Source organism: Engraulis encrasicolus, chromosome 23, assembly GCF_034702125.1.
Source record: "Engraulis encrasicolus isolate BLACKSEA-1 chromosome 23, IST_EnEncr_1.0, whole genome shotgun sequence".
NCBI lineage: Eukaryota > Metazoa > Chordata > Actinopteri > Clupeiformes > Engraulidae > Engraulis > Engraulis encrasicolus.
The window spans coordinates 31,822,704-31,837,703 of record NC_085879.1 but is presented as its reverse complement, the minus strand read 5'-3'; the positions used below and the strand labels follow the sequence as shown (position 1 = coordinate 31,837,703).

The following is a 15,000-nucleotide window of genomic DNA, read 5'->3' as shown; positions in this document are numbered from 1 at the left end:
CACACACACACACACGCTCCTCCTGTTGGCATCCCTGTGTTCATGTAAGTGTGCTTTATGCTTTCTCAAAACCATTTGTCACACTCTCTCAACCCATTAACTTCAATTACACCTGAGGGGTGAATGCTACAGATGCTGGAACCCACCTTGCCTAGGTACACTACACTAAACACAATAATGACACGTGAGTGTGTGTGTGTGTGTGCGTGCGTGCGTGTGTCTGTGTGTGTGCGTGCGTGCCGGAAATCAACCTTGCCTGTAGGTACACTACACTAAACACAATAATGACACGTGTGTGTGTGCTTGTGTGTTTGTGCGTGTGTGTGTGTGTGCACGTGCGTGCGTCTGTGTGTGTGCGTGCCGGAAATCAACCTTGCCTGTAGGTACACTACACTAACCACAATGATGACACGTGTGTGTGGGTTTGTGTGTTTGTGCGTGTGTGTGTGTGTGTGCACGTGCGTGCGTCTGTGTGTGTGCGTGCCGGAAATCAACCTTGCCTAGGTACAGTACACTACACGCTGCAATGGCACTGTGTTGGCGCTTGAGGCGGGAGTGCTTCCTCACGCGAATAAAATCAAATGATTCACTTCACAGAAAACATCCAAACGGTGCAAGAAATTACTTCACTCTTTATGATACGGTACACAAACCCCCAAACAAACAGACACTTTGAAAGTCCTTAGCCTTGTCCACAAGATCTCTCTCCCTCCATCTCCTTTCAATTGAATTGAATTGAATTGAAGGTCAGGAGTTCGAGGAGACTCAGCATCAAGACCGTACAAACATACATACCTGTACAGTACAGTACACACAGTTTTTGCTAGCATTGTAATACACGGCGGGATAATCATTCGTTCTGCCTTACATGTCACCATGGCAACACAGAAACCCCTTCCTAATGTTTTCCTCTGCTTCCACAGGTAGTCTATATGAGCATGTTATAAGCATGTGACAAGGAAATATGAAAACAGAGAAGGCTCGCTATTATTATTATTGCTGTCTCATTCATCCTGCTATTGAATTCTTGGTAACACTTTAACTAGAACCTACAGCATAATTGCACTGCACTGTATGGTTATTTTTGCTGTTAATAATGGGAAATTATACCGTAATTGCATTGGAAACCATATGGTTAATTTGCTGTTATTACTAATAACAAACAGTTATTACCATAAAATTAGACGGAAAGTACTGAGAAATTACAATGAAATTAACACCTTATTAGCGATCCGTAAAGTAAAGTGTTACCGAATTCTTTATCATGATGACTGGTCAAACAGAGCTCTAAGCAACTGGACGTGTTTTGGATGAAGAGGTTTGGGAGAGAGGAGTCAGTCCGCACACTTGAAATCCTTTATATACAGTATGGGCCTATATGAAGAGTTTTGGTGCAAAATGGTGTATCCATCATTTTTGACTTTTGCATTTCAATATTGGACATGCCTGTTCAGAAGTCCAATCACCTTTGTGTGAAAGATACTTTTCAATCCTATATAAAAGGCATTTTGCAATGCCATGGAATGGAATGCCCAATACAAAAAATGGCAACTTTGGAATATACACAATTTTGCAATGAAAATCTTCATATAGTATATATATATATATATATATATATATATATATATATATATATATATAGTATAGTATATATATATATATATATATATATAATTATTTTATATATATATATATATATAAATATTAAAATTAAAAGTAAACTACCATAGCACTGCACTACTATGGCATAACACCGTGCCTTCAGTAATGCACAACTGCTTGGTCTTTGCCATTCCGGTAACATTAAATATTTAATGCAGTGTCTTAACAGGCGTTAAGACTCCACACTCCAAAACTTCAGTTAGCCATTGTCCTGCCCTTGTACTTGGGATATGCACAATCTTCACCCTCTACTTAACCCATTTAAGCCTGATGCTGTGTATACGCGGCATTGACCACGGTGCCTGGAGCGACATAGACGCTGAATTCAGGCTCTTGAGATTTTAGATTTTTTTTCTTATTAAAATGTGGGTTTGTTAGAGTTGAACGAACACAATTGAATGCAATATGAGGGTCCTAGCTTTTAAATGCAACTTAGTTCATGTTTATGTGCTTCTAAGGATGAGATATTTAGGTTTTCATAGGCTGAGGGTTCCTTTTTCCAAGAAGGGTGTAGGCATTCAGCGGGCGTTTGCAGGTGCCTTAGGCTTAAATGGCTTAAAAGGTTTCACTTCTGATGTCACAGAATGCAATTATGGCCAAGTTATGACAACCAGAAACAATATCTCAATATCTGGACTTGCACAGTCTACAGATCAACCTCTGTTGGCCCATACAGTGTAATCAAAGTCAGTGTACTTTATTGTCAATCACATCATGTAGCAGGCACATTATCATAGTTGTGGTTCTCCAAAAAAAACAAATGCGGAATTTAAATTCAATTAAACAAACACATACTGTATGCACACGCATACGCATACACGCATACACGCGCGCACGCACACACACACACGCACACGCACACGCACACACGCACACACGCGCGCACGCACACACACACACGCACACGCACACGCACACACGTGTTAACAATAGCAAGATTGACATGGACATGAATGATTCAATGTAGGCCTACATAAACGTAGCCAGGCTCTAAATTAACATCAGCGAACCGGCCAAACGCTGATGAAATTGCAGTTTAGCTGGTAGAAAGGACCAACTTACTAGCCACTTTGACCCATTAGTGAGTGTATGTTTGGCTACTACAACTTAGCATCTACAAGCCATTTTGGCTGGTGATGAAAGAAAATAATTTAGAGCCCTGCTAGCTGCAGAGATATGGTTCCTTATTGTCAGACCAGGGGTGCATTTCTCGAAAGTGTTAGTTTCTAACTACGGTAGCCACTTTGTTAGTTGCAATGCAATTTCCCATTGGCAACTATCCAAGTTGCTAACTGCTAACAACTATGCTTTCAAATGCACCCCAGAACCGATTATCAAGCCATCCACAAATGTCCAGTTGGTTAGAGCTTTTGTTTTTATTTTTTTTACTTTTTCAGTTGGTTATCAACTCACAAGATGGTGACTGCATGAGAAGAAAAAAAACACGTACATCCGTCTCAAATATTTTTGGGCGCAGGACTAACAAAGTCACATGAAAGTTGAAAATAAAGTCTGTACACCAAGCTCCCATTTCTCTTCATTTAATGTGACGATTCAGGCAGCATGCCCTTCATCTGACAATGTCCGAAACATCCGAAACGGGAGCTTGGTGTGCGGACTTTATTTTCAATTTTCATGATCGCATGATTGCAACCATACCAGCCTATACTCTACAACCAGGGTCGGATTACATAAGATGGACAAGGGCCCCGAGGCCACAGAAGTTAAATTCCATGATAAAATTGCAAAGTTGGCATCCTAATTTTGAGCCAGGAATGAAGGATGTGTCTTTTTGTATTACTCAACAGACTAGTTTTTTGATTCTGCATCTTGTCACAATTATACATTTTATCATTAATATTCAAACCCTTTCATTCCCCCTCCCGCAATCGGGGGCCCCCTTACAGGCTTCTGCCCCTAGCCTGGAGCCATATCTAGCCTGTGCATTAATCCGGCCCTGCACACCGTACAGTGCAACCTTATCAAGCAGCGTCACTTGAAAGCTTGGATAAAGAAGAGCTCAGCTTTCAACCGTCCCTTGGAAAACAGTGTCAATGCGGCGGTGAATGTTTAACATGATGTTCACGGCACACAACCGTGGGTTTCAGTGCAGAGTACTGTAACAGAAGACTGACAGAGTAGTTATATATAGATAGTGACATAGTGAGAAACCAGAAAAAAGAAGAGAGCTCAGTGTACACGTACGTAGTCCCAACTCCTGAGTTTGAAGTCTATCAGAGGTCCACTGCATTGTGATGTGTGTGTGTGTGCGTGTGTGCGTGCGTGCGTGTGTGTGTGTGTGTGTGTGTGTGTGTGTGTGTGTGTGTGTGTGTGTGTGTGTGTGTGTGTGTGTGTTTAGCAGGGACTGTGGTCAGACTGTGTGTATTGAACCATGTGGATGTGAAGACACGCCAGAGTTCCTGTTACTGTACGATTGAATTTATAAAGGTTACATAATTAGTCAGTCTTAGTGCAAGGAGGCTCACAGTGCAACATGTTCATGGAGTCTTAGTGGAGTCTTAGTAGTGGAGTGTTTACGTTATGAGTGTTGTGGTTATGAGGGTTTATGAGTGTGTGTGAATGGTGGTGAATGGTGTGGACAAAAAAACGATACAAGTCAATTTCAGCTCTCGCTGGTTAGAAAGCAGTTCTCTGTTTTGTCTGTCTTCCTCTTCTTGCTCTGTGAGGTATTTATTTTTGTCCGTTCTTTCTTTTCTTATCTCTTCTTCTTTTCTGTCCTTGTGATCACAGCAGACAGTTTTCATTGAGTCAAAGTCATCTGAAAGGGCCCCTCTACTTAATACATACAATGCAATATGTGGACCCAATTCTGCCCTGACTTTGTATCGAGTCACTAATGACAGAAGAGACTTGGGTGATTAGATTTGAATGAGTTGAGCGAGTTTGTAGATCGACTCCAGTGAATATTATGCAAATGAGCAACGATGCGGTTCGGCAACAATCGCCACAGCCAATTGTAATGTCAGAATTAGGGATGCAAATAGTTCATCGATTAATCGATTTTAATGGCTTAATGCGTTAATTGATTCAAAAACATGAATCCTAATTAATCACCAAATTCGACTGACAAGAGACACCTAGGTGAAATGGACATGTGAAGATTGGATAAAAGTGTCAGCTAAGTGTAATGTCATGTAATGTAATGTAATGTAATGTACAGTAATACAGGGAAATGCATTATTTAGTTAGGGAAGGTGACTCTGAAAGGCACCCTATAACAGTTACACTATACAGAGTGAATGATTTGTACTTTTGACAGACTGGGTTTGGACATGGCCCAGGTCTCACCCGGTGTCTTCCATTGGGCCCAGGTAGTTCCTCAATACAGTCAGTTCAATGCATTATAAAGTGGTTCCACATACAGTACAGTACACTGCACAGTGCACTGGTGTATGAAATGTGCTGTATTGTCTAGCTCCCTACAGTACATAGTAAATGCATCCCAGTTTTGGACACGTACGGGTCTTGTGTCTGACTGCGTTGGTCGTACATGGTGCGTGAGCTGTTGAGGCTCAAAAATAATGTTCTTCATATAGTGCTCTGCTGCAGTGCACATTATAGTTCATAGATACAGTACATACAGTATATAAACTGCACTACGTAGAAAAGAAAACAGTGAGCAATTGGGACATGGTCTCATCTAGTCTCGTCTCTCACTCTGGAGGAGTTCGGGCCTCTATACATAGCACACTACAGAGCGAGCGATTGATTGGGGACGCGGTCTTGTCTCCCTCTGTGTCGTCCATGGTGCACTACAGAGCAAGCAATTAGGACACAGTCTTCTGAGTGTCTCACTTTGCGTCGTCCACTGTGGGGGTGTTGAGGTTCTGGAATAGTATTCAGGGAAGTGCACTATGTAGTAAACAAGTGAGCGATTGGGACATGGTCTTGTTTCTTGTCTGTCTCACTCTACGTAGTCCGTCCACGGTGGGGTTGTTGAGGTTCTGATTTTTTTTTTACTAGTGCAGTGCACTCTATACAGTGCAAGTGAGCGATTTGGGACGCGATCTCTCACTACAGAGCTAGCGATTGGGGGGCGCGGGCTTGTGTCTCACTCCGCGTCGTCCACAGTGGATGTGTTGACGCTCTGGAAAAATATTCACTGAAGTGCACTACGTAGTAAACGTAAAAAAGTGAGCAATTGGGTCACAGTCTTGTCTCTTATGTGTCTCACTGCGTCGTCCGTCCACAGTGGTGTGTATGTGTGTGTGTGGGAGGGAGGGGTGTTGAGATTCTGAGAAAAAATGTCAACTTGTTCCCAATACACCCTTTAGGGTACACAGTGAGCACACTACAGAATAAGCAATTTGGGACGCGATGTCATGTTTTCACTCGGCGTCGTCCACGGTGGGCGTGTTGAGGCTTTGGAATAAGGGCTGCATGAAGAGGCCAAGGGTGCCCGTCACACACACAATCACGAAGATCCACAGGAACAGCCGGTCTATTACCATCGCCACGTACTTCCAATCCTCGATAATCTGGGAGGAGGAGAGAGAGAAAGAGAGAGAGGGGGGGCATGATAGAGTGACAGGGTGATAGAAGAGGGAGAGAAAGAGAGGGAGAGATGGAGGTGTGTGCAGAGAGAGAGAGAGAGAGAAATGGCACGATAGGGAGAGAGAGGGAGAAAGAGATAGAGAAAGAGAGAGAGAGATGGAGGTGTGTGTGCAGAGAGAGAGCAGTAGAGAGAGAGTATATGGAGAGAGAAGGAAAGAGAGAGAGAGATGGAGGTGTGTGTGCAGAGAGAGAGCAGTAGAGAGAGAGTATATGGAGAGAGAAGGAAAGAGAGAAAGAGACAGATGGAGGTGTGTGTGCAGAGAGAGCGAGCGAGAGAGAGAGTAGAAGAGTGAGACAGAGAGAGAAAGAGACATAATAGATTGACAAAGAAGGAAGAAGTTGAGAGGGGAGGGAAAGGAAAAACAATAAAGGTGGTTATTTTTCTGTTTGCACAAATAAAGAATTAGAATATTGATCATAGTGTCTAGAGTGTTCCAGTCTTTGTTCTTTCCTCAGTTTTACAGAGCAGTGATGGTTCTACCCATCAAGGGGCCCTCGGCAAAACATAAACGCAGGGCCCTTTTGAGTTGTTTTTGCTGCCACTTACCATGGCGGGGCTGACTGTTGGGGGACCCTAATGTGTTGTTTTGTGGGGGCCCTAGCATGTCCACTGCTAAGGTCTTGGAGGCCCTAAGCATAACAGGAGTCCCCCCCCTGATAATTAAATAATAATAATAATAATAATAATAATAATAATAATAATAATAATAATAATAATAATAATAATAATAATGACGTGTTTTTTTAAGTCAATCTCAATTTAGGAGGCCCCAATTTTTGGGGCAAAGTGGTCGAGGCCCTAAGTCAGGGGAGGGCAACTATTTTGGCACAAGGGCAGCATTGGGTTAAGAATATGGGCAACTTGCCCATGTCAACTACAAAAAATAGTGTACGCTAACCTAACTTGTCAGCTATGCAATTTCTGCACATTGTAATGACAAGTATTTAGATGTAGCCTATGTACTTGGTTAATTTTAAATTCACAAGATCCCTGTTTTAGGTTGCCATATGAATTTGTATTTGTATTCTTTCCTGTAAAGCAGGGCTATTCAATTAGAATTTCATTTGGGCCACATTTCGAAACCAAGAACTTAAGTCGGGCCGCACATTTTCAGCCATCACTAAAACGGGAATGAGTCTACAAACAAATTTTAAACATGTTCCTCTAATCTAAAACCTCACCACATTGACTGTGAATGTGCAAGACAAGCAGGCAATTCACCAGAAAATCACGTGTTGTACTGCAGTATCAAAACTGGAATGTAAGCCTTCACTGCTACAGTTGGGCCCCATGTGGACTGCATCTGGGCCGCATGTGGCCCTCTGTCCTCCAATTGAATAGCCCTGCTGTAAAGGATCTGCGGGCCACATGTTGCCCACTTCTGCCCTAAGTGCTCCGCTTACCGCTACTTATGCCTAGCGGGTGGCCCTGGGCCCTAGGCCCTAGGCAATTGCCTGGTCTGCCAATAGGTAACACCGTCTCTGCTACTGTGAATCACCTGATACTGCTGATGCCAAAGGATTAATGCCTTGGGAGCCGCTCCAGCTCTATTAGAAAGCAGAGAACAGCTTTGGGTGGGGGAATCGACTTGTTTGGGCCTTGGGTCAGGTCTATTATATTTGACTGGCACATCTCTTAAATCATGGTTGAGGTTTGACCTGGGCCACCACCTGGGCTGGGCTGGGCTGGGACCATAAACTGGACTGGGCATTTTTGGCATAGACCAGCCCCTCACCCCCACCTCCATACTACAATTATGATGGGCTCAGTCCACTGATGCACCAATGGACCACCCCCCATCTATATGATGGGCCTCTGAGGGGAAATTTGAAAAAAAAAAAAAAAAACAAAGGACAAAAGCATCTGCCCTTGAGGACTGTTGGCCCACTGGGTAAATGCCCTGTATGCCAGATTACCAGTCCAGCCCTGGCAACACTGCAGAGTCTTGTCATTGATGAAATGTAATAAAATAAAGATTTAACATTGAAAGCCACATACAATCAGGGCATGGGCAATCCCTTAGAAACAGAGGCATAAAAAATAGATTGACAAAGTTTAAAAGGCCAGCAACACTGTTCTATGTATCAATTCAAATATTCATCTGATGAAGGACTGAGTATCCAAAACATTGTGCCATACAATGGGAGCACAGAACAGTGTTGCAGACATTTATCATTTCATTTTAAGGTATCCTATGTTTGGTCCAGGACTTGTGTCACTGATGTGCACATATTCTACACCAGTGTTTCCCAACCTTTTTTGAGCCAAGGCACACTTTTCCCCTTGAAAAAATCTTGCGGCACACCACCAACCAAAAATGATAAAATAATGAAAACAAATTATAGCCTACTCTATATCCCCCTATATTAACAATATAGTCATTCTTATCAAAGTGTCTTGAATTTCAGCTTTGGCTAAGGCCCGTCCTAAAATACTGTTTGACCAATCACAACGCAGTAAATGGACGAGGTCGGACAGAACTCTGACAGTTCTGACAGCGCTCCAATGAACTCAATGTAGAAATCTCATGTTTTCAAGTCAGCTTGAGCGAAATACTACGGTCATATTATTATTAAAATATGTGTATGAAATATGAGTATTGAAATTGTGCCTGTGGTATTTGTGTGTAAGGCGTCAGTTTCCCCGCGAGGTAATAGTGTCCGCTTTCCCCTTTCACTAAAACCAGTCTAATATTTACCAGCTGCTGCTGAGTCTGGCTTGAAGGATCTCGGCATCCTTGTACTCGACTAGAAAGCGCACGGCTTTGCAGGCGGGTAAAATTCGCGCCTCTGCTACTGTGTGGGACTTTTTTTTGATTTAGCTACAAGTTCAGCTACGTGGTAGCTAGCTTTAAGGGCGCTCTCATTTACCTTTGTGTTTTTTCCCTCATAAATGTTGCCTGGTTCTCTGTCTGCTTACGCAGGCTACGCAGCCCAACAAAAATAGTCTGAATTCTTGTTTTGAAGTGAAGGGTGTTTCGTTTGGAGATGGCGTCTAAGCTTGGTTGGTACCACTGTTGGATAATTTTTCATCACATACCAAGCACAAAGGAATCTGTGCCGTTGCATCCCCCGTACAAGTAAATCCAAATGAAATGTAGCCGACCTCTTGTCTAGGACCCAGATCGGAGTTTATTTTTCGTTTCATCACCTTTACATTTCTGCTACCCACATGCACTGACGATAACTGAACCTGATGTCACACAATCACATTCATGCATCATCACTAACTCTTATCTTTACTACAATGCAATTCGCTACCTGCTGCCACCTAGTGATTCGGAATTGATTGAAAATATGATTTGGACGCCAGTCAACAGCAGGCACTAATGACATATATTTGCTGATACTGAATTTGTTTTGAAAAAAAAAAAAAACACACACACACACACAGACACAAGAATTTTCCACGGCACACCTGACGATCTCTCTGGTTGGGAAACACTGTTCTAGGCTTTGTAGTGTAAAAAAAAAGTTCTCAACACAGGTGACTTCCCTGAAGTTCACTTCGCTTGACCAAATTCACGTCTTTGGGTACCTAGCATAAGTTTAATATACAGTATGAGAGTGGCAGGATTTAACTTCCTTAACCCAGAACGTTGCGTTGAATGTTACATTGCTTAAAAAGCCAGTGCTCTCCGTGGAGAGTTGTAGCAAAGCAATCTTCTCCCTGCCTTTCAGATCTAAGGCAAGGCAAGGCAAGTTTATTTGTATAGCACATTTCATACACAGGTGCAACTCAATGTGCTTCACAAAAATAAACAAATGCAAAAAGAAAGGAAACAGGGAAGAAAGAAAGAAAGAAAGAAATTAGAGTCAAAGAACATTTAAAACATTAAGATAAAACATATGGTAACAAAAAATAATAATAATAAGAATGATATATAATTTAAGCTAGGGGAAAGCATCTGAGAACAGCTTTGTCTTGAGTCTAGATTTAAAGCTATCAATAGTGGGTGCATTTTTTACATCATCTGGAAGCTGGTTCCAAAGCTTTGCAGCATAGAAGCTAAAGGCTGCCTCTCCACACTTTGTTTTGACTTTTGGAATCACCAGCAAATTCTTCTCCGTTGACCTTAGTGACCTGGTTGGTGCATACAGCTGAAACATATCCAGTAGATAGGTGGGTCCCATTCCATTTAATGATTTAAACACGAGAAGCATTGCCTTAAAATCAATTCTGTAGCTAACTGGGAGCCAATGCAGCGATCTCAAAATTGGAGTAATGTGGTCGAACTTCCTTGTTTTTGTAAGAACCCTTGCTGCTGCATTTTGTACAAGTTGAAGCTGTTGGATGTTTTTTGGGGAGGCCTGTAAAAAGACTGTTACAGTAATCAACCTTACTAGAAATGAAGGCATGTATTAGCTTCTCCAGATCATTTTTTATATGACAAAAAGCAGACTTAGTAATGGCTTTCATGTGACTTTAAGTTTAGGTCGCTGTCAATAAGGACACCAAGGTTTTTTTTACTCTATCCCTTGCTTTCAGCCTCTTGTTTCAAGGATAGTAGAAATCTTTTCTCTCACCTCTCTTTTCCCAAATATAATTACTTCAATTGTATCTATGTTCAGCTGGAGGAAATTGTGAGACATCCATTTGTTAATTTGGTCAAAGCAATGATAGAGTGATTCAAGGGGGTGTAGTCAATAGGGGACATAGATAAGTAGACTTGGGTGTCATCCGCATAGCTATGGTAATTTATTGAATTATTCTCGATAATGTGTCCCAGTGGCAGCATATACAGATTGAACAGTAGTGGTCCCAGAATGGAGCCCTGGGGGACCCCACAGTTCAGAGACATCGGTGATGAGGTATGTCTTCCAAAGGCGACAAAAAACTTCTTTGTTGTAAGTATGTAACCAGTTGATCACTATGCCTGTAAAGCCAACCCAGTGTTCCAGTCTATGTAGTAGTATGGCATGATCAACTGTATCGAATCTAACACAGAGTAATCCTAAATAAAGCTCATGGGCACTAACTGGCACTTCTAGCAGGGCTGGACTGGTATTCTGACATACAGAGCATTTTCCAGGTGGGCCGACAGTCATCATGGCTCGATGCTTTGGGGTTTTTTTTTTTTGGTTGTTTATTTGTTTATTTTTTCCCTTAGAGACCGGCCCATCGGTGCATCCTTAAAAGGTGGGGTTGCAGGTATGACATCACGTTGGGGGAACTCCCCCAGGATTCTAAGGTTCTACATAGACTCCTATGAGCCTGCGGAACCCCCAACGTGATGTCATAATAGTATATTTTCTAAAAATGATTCACCTGCAACCCCACCTTTAATATACAGTGGACTGAGCCCATCATAATTGTTGAATGGGGGTGGTGGGGGTGAGGGGCTGGTCTATGCCAAAAAATGCCCAGTCCAGTTTGTGATCCCAGTCCAGCCCTGACTTAGCTTACGATCACCACTGGCTTCAAGGTTTCCAGTCAGGCCAGTTGGTAGCGGTAATGTACAAGTAGACGATACAACAGTTTCTCCCACAGTTTATAATACAGTAAAAGCAGCATGATAAATTCAGGGCAAATAACAACTCAGCTATAAACAGCATTTAATGATCGTTTTCTATTCAGCTCTCTTAACGACCCATAAACAATGCAAAGACAGAGAGATAGATAGAGAAAGAGAGAGAGAGAGAGAGAGAGAGAGAGAGAGAGAGAGAGAGAGATAGAGAGAGAGAGAGAGATAGATAGAGAGAGAGAGAGAGAGAGAGAGAGAGAGAGAGAGAACCACATGCACGTGCATGCACAAACATACAAATGCACACACAGAGTGAACACAAAGACAAATGATTCTGCACAATTTGAAACGGCATGATTTGTTATTGATTGTGATGGGGTGTTCCAAGCCATTGTAAATCCAGTGGAAATAGGATGCCTCTTCACGTCTATGTTACTTGCAATTGAATCTCAATTTTAAAAAAAAAAATTAAAAAACAAAGTTGTACAAGAAAAGGCAGTGTACGATGTCTATGTGTGTGTGTGTGTGTGTGTGTGTGTGTGTGTGTGTGTGTGTGTGCGTCTGTGAATCTCACCCCTTCGTCGTCATCCTCGGTCTTCATCTTCTCTGCGATGTAGCGCACCCCGTCCACCGCCTCCTGCGTGTCAGGGTTGCAGCGCAGGTTCATTCGCCGGCGGAACTCTGTCGACCCCGCTCCTCCGCCTCCTCCTCCCCCTCCCCCTCCCCCACCACTCTCCCCCGAAGGCAGGTCTCCGGAGCGCCAGCCGTACCGCTTCGCTGAGTCCTCGTTCACGAAGAAGGCGGACGTCGGTGGCGGCGGAGAGTCCATGATTCCTCCTCCGCCGGCAACGCCCCCCGTCAGACCCCCGACTCCCCCCGCCAGGCTACCCAGTCCACTGGCCAGACTAGGGAGAGAGAGAGAGAGAAACAGAATTGATGATTTGTTATGCAGGTTCAAGAATGACAATAAATTCTCTGACTATGGCACTCCAAATTAGAATGTCTATTAATTTGACAAGTCTTACTTGGACAAATTAAAAACAAGGCCCACACGTAGTGGCATGAGTGCCTTCTTCAGGGCAGAATGTACAATACCTTGGACTAAAGAGTACCCAAGCCCAAGAAACCAACAAACTATTTGGATAAAAGCATGCCATACACCACAAATGACAATTTGTTATGTTGGGGTGGGGCTGGGTACATAGATATGGGGTGGGATAAGGAATAAGTAGAGAAAGCTAATTGAATTCATGCAAAATGTCTTGGTAATTACAATCACCGACTGTTTTCTGCGGGTTGTGGATTCTACTTCACTCTAATGTTAATAATATAATACAATAATTATCTAGAGGTATACAGCAGATAAAGCAAGCTATAATACTATAATGTTATAATAAAAAAATAGTGCTTCACCCTAGTGCTGCCCCGGCGGTTGACAGGTGGTCCCGTGTGGCCTCCGCTGCGGCCTTGGCGTCCGCAAAGGAGCACTTGCGGTGTTTGTAGCGGAAGCGTTCCCGCATGTTGGAGCTGCCCCCGGGCCGACGCATGAACAAGAAACTGGGTAGTCGGACCAGGAAGACGCGCTTGACCCACGGTGGCATGCTGTGCGTGCTGGGGGAGCGGTGGTGCACGTTGAGCACGCACACGCTGGTCACGATAGAGAAAGTGACCAGCACCATGGTGAACATCAGGTACTTTCCTGTAGGGGGCGGCATAGAGCACACACACGCATGCACGCACGCACACACGCACGCACGCACACACACACACACACACACACCGTCACATGAGGTGACAAATTTCATTACCTCCGCCAAGGAGGTAATGCTTTCGGTCGCGTTGATTTGTCTGTCTGTTTGTCTGTCTGTCTGTTTGTCTGTCTGTTTGTCAGCAGCATAACTCAAAAACTAATCAACGGATATGGACGAAACTTTGTGTAGTTGTTGATAATGACACAAAAATATATTTTGAATAATTACAATAAATAAGCTTCATCTAAAATTTAAAAGAAGAGAGAACTCTTCTCAATTTCAGCAGGCTGTTCACTATCAGGCGTAATACTGCCTTCCACTGGTCTAATCCAGAACTATATAGCTATATTATACTGTGATTAATTTTTTTATCGCATTAATTAATTAATCGAATCACGTGATTAATTAATCAAAATTAACACATTAATGTCCCAGCCCTAACAAAACCATTTGAAGAGCACCAATGTGAATATAGTTAGTCAGTTAGAGCTTTATTTGTACCCTTGGGACAATTGTACTTGCATTACACTAGCTGGCACAAAACATAAGCACATAAGACACAATGAGGAATATGAGCAGACAAGCACATAAAGATAAAACATAGGACACAGAAATTGACATTCACACTAGCACACATTGGGTGGCTGTATAACTACTTGACCTCATTTAGTGCTTTAACTGCTTGGGGAATAATAGGCATATATAATAATAGGCAATAATAGGAATATCAGGCACTTGCCGATCAAGGGGACGGCCAGGGAGGTGGGCGGCACGATCTTGGAGATCAGCAGCAGGAACACAGTGAGGGCCAGCAGCACTGACATGCACAGGGTGATCTTCTCACCGCAGTCTGGAGTACAGAGAAAGAGAGAGAGAGATAAAAAGACAGAACAAGAGATGCAATCAGAGATCAGCGGCAACTTGAACATGAAGAAACAGGAAGCGTGCAAACATATACTAGATATAGACTTAACAATAACCATGTAATATATTGGCTAAAGAATAAATGTGTAAACATAGCCACAGTGTCCCACAAATGGCACGGTACCTGAGGGCAGGTAGAACACCAGACCAGAAGATACTTTACCTGAGGGCAGGTAGAACACCAGACCAGAAGATACTTTACCTGAGGGCAGGTAGAAGACCAGATCATATGGTACCTTACCTGAGGGCAGGTAGAAGACCAGATGTCACCTTACCTGAGGGCAGATGAAAGACCAGACCAGAGTGGTACCTTACCTGAGGGCAGGTAGAAGACCAGACTAGATGGTACCTTACCTGATGGCAGATAGAAGACCAGGATGGCCAGCGAGGTGATGAGCACGCAGGGGATAATGAGGTTGATGGTGTAGAAGAGCGGCTTGCGCTTGATGATGAAGTCGTAGGTGATGTCCAGGTAGGTGTCGTCGTGCGGATCCTCGTTCTTGCGCCCGGGCAGTGACACGATGTCCCACTCGCCGCTCGGCTTGAAGTCGTCGCGGCTGGCGTAGTCCGACATCAGCACCAGGTCAATCTCTGTGTGGTCGTACGTCCAAGAGCGGAACTGG

The 15,000-nt window shown here is 43.3% G+C and overlaps 2 protein-coding genes across 2 annotated transcripts in view; both read right to left on the bottom strand.

Annotated features, from left to right (window-relative positions):
• LOC134439982 (neuronal acetylcholine receptor subunit alpha-3-like) overlaps positions 1-5,429 on the bottom strand; it is a 79,325-nt gene extending 73,896 nt beyond the window's left edge. The window contains exon 1 of the mRNA XM_063189910.1: positions 5,341-5,429. Coding sequence (XP_063045980.1) covers positions 5,341-5,429 — 89 coding nt within the window. The remainder of the gene's footprint in view (positions 1-5,340) is intronic.
• Positions 5,430-6,011: 582 nt separating this feature from the next.
• Positions 6,012-15,000, bottom strand: part of LOC134439981 (neuronal acetylcholine receptor subunit beta-2-like) — a 48,484-nt gene continuing 39,495 nt past the window's right edge. The window contains exons 6-11 of the mRNA XM_063189909.1: positions 14,732-14,996; positions 14,193-14,303; positions 13,116-13,401; positions 12,435-12,586; positions 12,277-12,383; positions 6,012-6,161 (exon numbers count right to left, since the gene is read on the bottom strand). Of these exons, the coding sequence (XP_063045979.1) occupies positions 6,012-6,161; positions 12,277-12,383; positions 12,435-12,586; positions 13,116-13,401; positions 14,193-14,303; positions 14,732-14,996 (1,071 nt within the window). The remainder of the gene's footprint in view (positions 6,162-12,276; positions 12,384-12,434; positions 12,587-13,115; positions 13,402-14,192; positions 14,304-14,731; positions 14,997-15,000) is intronic.